This window comes from Solanum dulcamara, chromosome 2 (assembly GCF_947179165.1).
Source record: "Solanum dulcamara chromosome 2, daSolDulc1.2, whole genome shotgun sequence".
In the NCBI taxonomy this organism is placed as follows: domain Eukaryota; kingdom Viridiplantae; phylum Streptophyta; class Magnoliopsida; order Solanales; family Solanaceae; genus Solanum; species Solanum dulcamara.
This window is the reverse complement of record NC_077238.1, coordinates 7,300,816-7,310,910: the sequence shown is the minus strand read 5'-3', so window position 1 is coordinate 7,310,910 and position 10,095 is coordinate 7,300,816. Positions and strand designations below refer to the sequence as shown.

The 10,095-nt window shown below is 34.5% G+C and overlaps 1 protein-coding gene and 1 pseudogene across 1 annotated transcript; both read left to right on the top strand.

The window, feature by feature from the left end:
• The first annotated feature begins 670 nt into the window (after nt 1-670).
• On the top strand, nt 671-2,151 carry LOC129879828 (uncharacterized). Its single transcript, XM_055953553.1, has 3 exons — nt 671-874; nt 1,058-1,966; nt 2,050-2,151. The coding sequence occupies exons 1-3, from the start codon at nt 671-673 to the stop codon at nt 2,149-2,151; spliced, it is 1,215 nt and encodes a 404-aa protein (XP_055809528.1).
• A 4,598-nt stretch (nt 2,152-6,749) lies between these two features.
• LOC129879827 (uncharacterized) lies at nt 6,750-8,301 on the top strand (annotated as a pseudogene).
• The last annotated feature ends 1,794 nt before the right edge of the window (nt 8,302-10,095 follow it).

The window sequence follows — 10,095 nt, the reverse complement described above, 5'->3', positions numbered from 1 at the left end:
AGACTTTGATAGAGGCTTCATAGACTGGAGTGTGGGGAGGTTGAACGGTTATTTAGAGGAGTCTTATTATATTTGTTTGTTGGGTTGATGAATGTTTGGCCTTCGGCCCCCATATTGTGAATAGTATTTCACTAATTGAGTTTCTGCTAAGAAAATGTGATTGATTGAATGTGTGACTGGACCAGGTGGTTCGCTCGGAGGTCAGAAATGGCCTTCGGGTGCCGGTTACGTCTAGGGTACCCTCCCGGGGCGTGACATTAAGTTAAGGCCTAATGAAACTCATAGAGTGAGGGCTACATGTAAATTCAAAGAAAAATGCAAATGGTTGTGTTATGGTGCAACTGATAGAGATTTTAGTAACTTTTTAATCAAGAACTACCATCTTATACATAAGTGTTCTCCATCAAATAAGAACAAAATGTGTACAAGTAAATTCCTAGCAAACAAATTCAGGGATGAAATAACTAAACAATCATCCATAAAGATTTGGGAAATACAAGAATTGTGTAGGGAGAAGTTAGGATTGTATGAGGGTAGGACCATCTGTTACAAGGCAAAGCTAATGATTCTTAGAGAATCCATGGGTGACTGGAATATGTAATTTGCAAGATTATGTGACTATGCTGAGGTTATAAAACAGACCAATCCTAGTAGTTCTGTTTTTTTAAGAATGGATGGAGAAACTACACCAGGAAAGAATTTGTTTGTGTACTTCTATGTGTGCTTGGAGGCATTGCAAAGGGGGTGGAAGGAAGGATGTAGAAGAATAATAGGATTTGATGGATGTTTCTTAAAGGGTGCTTGCAAGGGTGAACTTCTAGTAGCAGTTGGCAAGAATGGAAACAATCAGATGTTTCCTATAGCCTGGGCAGTTGTAGATAAGGAAACTAAGCATAGTTGAAGTTTCTTCATCAATTACTTAAAAGAGGACCTGGAGTTGGGTACTGGACAAGGTCTTACTGTGATGGCAGATATACAAAAGGTAATTACATATTACATTTGCTAAAGCTATCAGATTATCTATTAAGTATTGAGTTGCATTTTGTTTTCTTTGCAGGGTTTTCATGCAGCAGTTGATGAACTACTACCAAATGCTGAAGTTAGAATGTGTGCTAGACACATTTGGTCTAATTGGAATCAAACTTGGAAAGAAGAGGAAAGGAGAAAACAATTTTGGAGATGTTCAAAGTCAAGTTTTGAAGTGAAGTTCAAGGATGAGCTTCATAAAATGAGCAAACTTGATAAGGATATTTGTGCTGACTTATTGCATTATCCAAAGGTGTCATGGGTTAGGGCATTCTTTCAAGAGCATTCCAAATGTGATATAGTTGAAAATAACATGTGTGAGACCTTTAAATCATGGATCATATCATGTAGACACAAATCTATAATAACCATGTTGGAGGAAATTAGAAGAAAGATGATGACAAGAACTGTGGATATGATTGAGTTTGCCAACACCTGGATATCTGATATTGCACCTATGGCTAGACTTATCTTAGAGGAGAATAAGGACAAGTTTAAGACATGCAAGGTGCTTTGGAATGCTGATGTTGGGTTTGAGATTAGAGAAGGGGAGTACAGGCATACAGTTAACTTGGCTGATAGAGTTTGTAGTTGTAGAACTTGGCAACTAAGAGGCATTCCATGCCAACATGCTATTGCTGCTTTGTGCCACATAGAACAGGAGCCTGAACCTCTTGTGGAGCATTGGTATAAGAAGGATACCTTCTTAAAGGCTTATAGTCATTTCATCCAACCAATTCCAAATATGAAGATGTGGCCTGAAACTAACAATCCAAGGATTGGACCTCCTGAACCTAAACCAATGCCTGGCAGACCTACAAGAAATAGAAGAAAGGGCAAAGATGAACCAAGAAAGAAGTATGGAAAAATTTCTAAACAAGGGGTGAAACAGACTTGTTCCATGTGTAAACAACAAGGTCATAACAAGAGATATTGCAAGGTAACATAATTTATACTTGTTTGTGTCTTTTTAATCACTTGTTGAATTTTTAATGAACATATATTTTGTGGTTAAATATTCAGGTTGCTGCTCAAAACTCACAATTTACAGGTCAAAGCTCACAAGGAAGTAGCCAACCTCAACCAAAAAACTTCATTCAACCTGAACCAACAACATTCAGCTAACCTGCATCAACTACATCAAGCAAGCATGCTTCTTCAACAACAGTTTGTGCTGATACAAGTAGCTTTAAGAGGGTGAATGATACAATCTCAAGCTAACCACCATCATATGTGGATACAAGTATTCCTTTTACAAGTCAAATACCTCAGAGGAGAAAAAAGACTATTGGACAAAAGAGAGGAGTTGCAGCAACTGGAGAAGACTATGTAGGAGGGGGGACAAAGAAGCCATCATATGGTGGATCAAGTAATGTTGGATTTGGCATATTCACAAGTGCAAGTGGAACTCAAATACTCAATGTATGTTGTTTTGTCCTTTGGTTACATACTAATCTTCAGTAAAGTGCAGCATACTTACTAATTTTGGTTTCTCTTTTTTTGTAAAAACAGCCAGGGACTTCAAGTCAAAGAATTCTGCCAACAGGTTCAAATTATAAGGATGCAAGTTCAACAAGCATAGACCTTGGTTTTAAGCCTAGAGGCTTGAGATGGAAAAATAGAGATGTTGTCACTACCAACCAGTTGCAGAAAATGGCAAATAAAAAAAAGTAACAGCAGCTTGAAGTTTTGAATACTAACTATGTGTAATGTATGGATTGTGTAATGTATTCAGTTTTGAGGATTGTGTAACCTTGTTAAACCAGTCCACTGATCTTCGTATTTAGCATAATGCTAACTTTGAGTTCATTGTTGATTATGTTTTTGTAGTTGCACTGTGATATTGTTAAATATTTTTGGTATTAAATTTGTGAAGTCTCTATTTTTGTTGTTGGTATTAACCAGTCCACTCAATTTGAGTTACATTGTGCAGAGATTTTAAACTTTTAATAAATGAAATATGACATCAACAAGATGTGAATTGTATATAACAATAACATCAAAATATATACAAATGTGGCCTAGCTAGAAATTAACAGCAACAACAACAACATGAAGATTATTTCTTCACAGCAACAACAACATCACCCATACATTAACTTTACAGCAACAACAACATCAACTTTATAGCAACAACAACATCAAAATAATACTGCAAAACATAAGCAATTTTACAGCATATTCTTGAACAAAACATAATGTTACTTTAAGGCAAATACACAACACATTTTAACAATTAGGCTTCAATCTCCATATTTCAAACACTACCAACCCAGCAACGATCACACCAACAATAAATATATTTCTTGCTTGGTTTATTTTTTCATCAAAAGCTTTGACTTTTTTCAACAAACTCCAGATCACCTTATTTGCTTGAGGAGGGTGTCGATCTTCATACCAATAAAAAAAATTACATCCACCCATTTTTTACAAAATCAATCAGAAAAAAAAATTAGAAGCCCACAATTAACAGAAAATACTTATTCCTTTTTTTTGTACTTATACGAAATAAATGGAGCTTTAACATTCACATTGAATAAAAGTTGCAATATATGAGTAAAAATATCAACATAAAGAATTACTTTACCTTTGAAAGTTTACAAGTAAAAAATCTACGACCTGGATTTAGTTGAGTCCAAGAAGTCTTTAATAGTGTTTCATTATCACATTTACAATATCGACATTCATCCAAAGAGGTCATGGAAGAGTTGGAGAAGCTCGACATGGAAGTGTAGGAGAAGAGTCAGAGTAAAACAAAGAAGAAGAGAGAATTGATTTTTGCCCTAAATCAGAGAAACAATCTAAGAAATTAGGGCAAAAATGAAGAAGAAGATGCATAAATATATAGATAAGAGGGATATGACCATTATAGGCCAAGTCTGATGCCACATCAGCTGAAAAAATAGCTTCTACGCGCCTCTAGTAAGTGCAAAACATGCGAGGGTCCAGCTGATTAAAAAGTGTCAAAATGACACAATATACCCTTACATTAAGTGTCTAAAATGAACATATCTTGGTTTAGGTGTCTAAATGAAAGTTGACGCCAACTTTAAGGGGCAGCCATGGATTTGGCCTATTTTAAAATGGACAATGGGGATACACCAAGTCAAGCAACCATTGAAGATAATGACGATTGGCGAAGAACAGAGCATTTATGGGTTGGAAGCACACCAGATTACTACGAATTCATCTATTGACGATGATTTTAGTGACTTGGAAGCTGATTTATGTGATGACGAGTCAAGGAAACGGAAAACAGAGCATTTATGGGTGAAAGAGCTTCTTAGTGTTGAAGTAAAGAGAAAAATGGCAGCTGTAAGGATCCGGTGGTCTAGAGGTAGTTAGTCGTTTGTTTGTATGTGAGAGAGGGTGGTATTTTCTGAGTTGTAGAGTTTTTTGGGGGTGTGGGAGTTGCTTAATTTATTGTAAAAGAAGGAATTTATTCCTTTTACATCTTGGTACAACTTTCCTGTTATGGTTCCAGCTTTCAAACTTTTTGACATAGCTTCTCCATAGTAAATCTTTCCTTATAAGTTCCAGCCTTCGACAGTTTCTTCATGGAATTGGTTGGTACTGAATCTTTACTTATAAGTTCTTGCCTCTGATCCAATCTTACATCATCTATCCTAGAAATAATTTACTTTGAATTGTCTATATTTATAATCCTTAAGTAGAGAATCTTTGATCAGTTCCTTGGTATAGCAAGCACCTTCTCAGCATAATCCAATATTAGTCATAGCAAGTCATATTCCTGAATCAGTCTTGTAAATTACAATTACCCAGAATTACTATTCCTTCAGAACTATTTAAAATTTAGTTCTCAGGTTTTGTTATCATCAAGATTACGAATGAGAGGTGAACCCTTGGACTAACACAAATAGGGGAAATGCACAAAAGGAGGAAACCAGGAAACTTAATGGATGTGCTCACAATTTATATATATAGGACTTAATCAATTTAAGTGAATAAACAAAAACATGGAAGGTAAGGGAGGAAACAATGAAGCTTATGAAAAGAGTTCTATTGAAGGGCTGATCCAACTGTGGTGTCTACTATTAGAGTCATTGATCTTTTGTTTCTGTAAGCAGGAATATCGGCTTTGTTCACCGTGAGGCGACCCCTGATGTGCCGTGGTAAGGTTGCTGAGGTATAGTATTCCTCCCTCTCCTCTAGGTTGAATGATACACAAAATAGTTTACTAGTTATTGTATACTTCTCTATGAATAGGTCTGCAATATCGGCAAACATCTGTAGTTGAATTTTCCTCAGAATTGTGAGCCAGCAAAAGAATACATAATGGTGGTACGCAGGCTAACTTGTGCGCATCTTGAGGTGTAGTTGTTCCTGCTTTTGCTTAGATAGTTGGGCTCATTTGATTGTGACAGTGATGGAGCCATACCTTTGGTGAATTATTCATGATATACTTTTAGCTTATACCCAATAAAAAAAAAATTGCATTTGTATATATGGAGATTTCGGTGAGTTAAGAGTTGATACAACTAGAGTTTGCTCGCCCTTTTAACTATGAAAATGCTCCAGTTCTAATAACTAACAATGTGGAGCCTCATAGTTGTATTATGTGGTTTAGCTCTATAATTTTGTGTCGTTTATTTTTGTTTTTCATTTGTGCTTTTGGTTTTTCCTTCATAAAGTTTTAACCTAATAGTCTTTAGATGTCAGTTAAGGTGAATGTATTCGATCATTTTCATTGCATACAAGTTGATTAAACATTTCTTAACTAGCTAAGTTGCCATTTTTGTAATGCCTTACTGTTTTTGCTATTCATGTGAAAAATTGTTTGAGATGCAATCTTAACTCGATCGTTTTGTTCAGTTGAATTTCAGGAAGTGGATGTTAATATGAAACATTAACCTGTACTTGTTGACAGCATGGATTTGAAACAATGAAGCATTGGTATTTCTGTTCTTTATTTTATCGTGATCAATACATTAATGATCTTTCGTTGTATACAATGTTCTGTTTCGTTTTCTCCATCATATCTATTATTTTTAGTATCAGACTGATACTTCCTTCTGCTTTCTGCATTAATAATCCTGACAAGAATGTAGGTACCAAAAATTTCATCTTTGTCCCAGTAGGATCGAGTCGTAAAGATCAAGTTAGAATTGGATAGTACCTTTGGACTGAGTTAGAAATGTGATCATTTTCTTCTTTTGATAGTAGTGATAGAAAAAAAAAAAGAAAGGCAGAATCGAGAAAAATATGTTTGTAAGTTGAAAGACGATAGAGAAGAGAGAAAGTAATATGATCGAAGGAATTTTTTATTGACTGAATAACTAAAAGCTGCAACTGCAGTCCTTTATAAGTAGAACAACATAACAAACGTTAAGCTAAAACTTAGGAACTATCACAAGATTTTCTCCTAAAAACTAGATAGCAGCCCACGTTTAAACTACTTCCTAAAGACTAGGACAAACAAAACAAATACGCTTTTTATTTACTAACAGAACTTTAATAAAACTAACAAGTAGGGTGGGTGAACGAAGCAGTTCAGTTATGTTCCAGATAAATTATCGAATTTGTCATTGGATTCAAAATCCTAATTATTGATGTACTTACGTTAGATCCAATGTTTGATACAAGGATTTTTCGTCTAATCTGATAAATTGAATGTTTCTAGATTGGGGATTCATATAACCAAAGCTAAATGGATATAGAGGATTCATATAACTAATCTCGACTAATTTGTATGATAGAGAAAACTTGTGTACTCAAAACCACATATTAGATTTGTCACAAGATGATATTGACAGAATGAGTAGTCGCGTAGTATCTTCTTCCCAAACATCAAATAGAACTAATAAAATTACACAAAAGCGTCATCAAACTCAAGACTTAATGGATGCTTGTTCTTCCGTTCCGGTCAACACAATTTATACTTGGATTTTGGATTCTGTCAATGGATTGATTTGTCTGCACAGTAAGATAGAGGAGTCAATTCTCTGGAACCCCACAATTAGGAAGTCTAAGATATTGCCTACATTTGGACCTAAATTGAGGAAGGGTCGCTCTTACTATCTTAAATATGGTTTTGGATATGATGAGTCATGTGATGATTATAAATAGTAGTTATTCAGGAATAAGTGTATTCCAGATGATGGTGGTTCGTATGATATTGTGGTCAACAAATATAGTTTGCGGGCTCATTTTTGGAGAACAATCAATAAGTTCAAGGGCAACTTTTTGATAAATTCTTTTGGTAAATTTGTTAATGTGAAGCTTTATTGGGCTTTATCTGCTGATGTTGATATATTCAATATGTGCAACTAGGGGTGTACATGAACCGGATTGGTTCGGATTTTTTACAAACCAAACCAAATCATTTGTATCGAGTTATTACATCTATAAATCAAACCAAACCAATAAAAATCGGGTTTTTCGATATCAATTTTTCTCGTTTTTTTCGGGTTTTTCGGGTTTCTCGGGTTTTTTGGGTTTTTTCGGATTTCTCGGGTTTTTCATAGTATCTAATAAAAAGCACAGAGCAGTGCTTCTTAAAAAGAGTTCTAGTACAAAATATCAACATATAAGATGGAGGCAGAACACTGTTTGAATTTTTAACTTTATAATATAACTTTATAAGATGAGTTTTTTTTGTATATTATTTAAATGGGCTTCTCAAGTTCAAATCTAAATGTAAGAAAGAAAATAAAAATTATGAAAAAATTTTAAAAAATATTTATAAATTACATTTTAATAAATATTTTTATGTATAACATAATTTAAAAGTAGTATATCTATAATCGGGTCGGTTTGGGTTCGGTTTGACTTTTTTTAGTTAAAACCAAACCAACCCTATAATGGTCGGGTTTTTTTTTCAAACACCAAACCAAGTCAAACCAAACCACTAGTCGGGTTTTTTTTCTGGTTTGGTTAGATTTGTCGGTTTGGTGCGGTTTATCGGTTTGCCCTGTACAGCCCTATGTGCAACATCATTTCTCTTGATTTAGCAGACGATACTTGGAAAAGGCAGTTATCCTATGACACTAGGTATGGTGGGAAGTGATCTTTCTGTGCTTTGTCCTAATTTTCCTTTAGGATAATTCTAATGTGTGGATTATGAAGGATTACGGAAATAAAGTATCATGGACAGGATTTTCACCGTCGATCATCCTAAAGATCTTGGAAAGTTTATATCCTTTTTCACGCTTTTTCTCTATACCTTTTTGCCAGTCAAATATGGGTGAAATTTTACTTTTGGTTCCCCTAATTATCATGATATATGATGGTTCAACCAAACAAAAATCTAAGTAGAAAGTCTTGCTGATCCTCCATTGATATCATGAAACCTCAGAATCATTTAGTTGATAACTTATAAGATTTCTACTTTATTTTAGCTACTACCACTAATGTTCGATTGAAATAAGATTTTATGAGAACGTATTCCCTGTGACAACCCCTTCTTAGGGACCACATACTCAGGTATTGTCTATGCTAGGATCAGATTTAGGGTCATAAGGTATCCCTAGAACAAAGCCGAGTCCAAAGAATTCGTTTCGCCTAAATTTCCGAATGAGTTCGTATAAGGGTAAACTTCAAACGACCATAACTCCTATAATACAATGAATTGGGTGACTCATGACCTATCAAATTAAAGGTCTTTGAGTCTTCTTTCCAACTCCACCAAGATTGTATTTTTCCGAGTTCGGGGTCAAAAGTTATGATTGGTCGAATAGAGAGGTCCGCGACAGGTCCGCACCTGTCGCGGACTTGTCCTGATTTCCAGATTTTGGAGGGGCATTTTGGGAAAATTACCTAATACGTATATATACAACTTGGACTCGTTTTGGATGATAATTTTCAGTCTTTTGCCTCTCCAAAGAACCCTAATTCTCATCCCCTTCTCTCTCAAATCATCTCCAACAAGATTTTCCCTCAAGATTCAAGGATTCAAGCTTTCCATTGAAGACCTAATAACAAGGTTTCTTCAAAATCTACTCTAAGGTATGTAAGGCTAACCTAAAATATGGATTGAGTTCTTCCATATGCCCATTGATGTGTTGGATAGGAGTTGTGAAGAATTTGAACCTTCTAGGAAGATTTTCCTTGAAATTTACCTAAACCCTAGAATAGTTTCATATGCTAGAAATTGATGGATGATTTTAATGACTTGAGTTACTAAATAGTTATCTTTCATATTATTGACTACAAATGGATCTTTGCATATAAATTAATATGTATTGACGATATTCTTGAGTTGAGTTTTGTTGAGAGTATGGATTCATGTTTCATTCACATGAACCCAAGATGAGATTTCTTTGTCATAAATGTCTTGAGGTTGAGATGGATGGTTTTGTGTATATGTGTATTGATTGGAATGAAAAGAATGAATTGGATAGTTGAGAATGTCCTTTTGCTTCTATAAAATGAACATAGGACTAAAATAAGGATTTTGGAGTAGATGTTTGACGATTGATGTGATGATGATATTTGACAATGATGTGATGATAATATTTGATGATGATGTGAATGATGATAAATGATAATGATGTGATGATGATGTTTGATGACGATGTGAATGATGATATTTGACGATGATGTGAATGAAGAGGTTATGTTGATGAGGATGTTGTGTGATGAAGTGGATTGGAGTCTAATGTGATTATGTGGTATGTGATTTGCATAATTTGAGTTGATTGGAGTCTTATGAATATTTTAAAAATAAATGATCTTTTGAGAAGGAGCTTTAAATAAATGATTTATGAACCTTTTTGCATAAACTATTTATACACTATTCTGAGTCTAAAGAATGATTATTTTCATCTTTGATTTAAAAAGGAGTTTAAGTATGAGTTGAGTTTGAGGAGCCTCTAAATGAGTTGAGTATTTTTACATTAAAGTATCTATTTTGAGTTTGAGTTGAGGAGTTGGAATTATATTTTAAATGTACCTAATATTTTCTACATCCATTGAGTTGAGATGGTACCGAATTTGAAGAGAGGAGTTTGATGATTGAGATGAGTCGATTTGAAAGAGGGTCCAATGAGACCAGACTGATTGAGTTTTGAAAAGAGTCTAATGAGACTAAATGAGTTGATTTGAAACTAA

Bases quoted from the DNA above. Each gene is read 5' to 3' on its own strand.
- LOC129879828 (XM_055953553.1), top strand. From the start codon at position 671: ATGGATGGAGAAACTACACCAGGAAAGAATTTGTTTGTGTACTTCTAT. The intron at 875-1,057 runs GTAGATAAGGAA...TTTTCTTTGCAG, and splicing joins TTCCTATAGCCTGGGCAGTT to GGTTTTCATGCAGCAGTTGA. The intron at 1,967-2,049 runs GTAACATAATTT...TTAAATATTCAG, and splicing joins ATAACAAGAGATATTGCAAG to GTTGCTGCTCAAAACTCACA.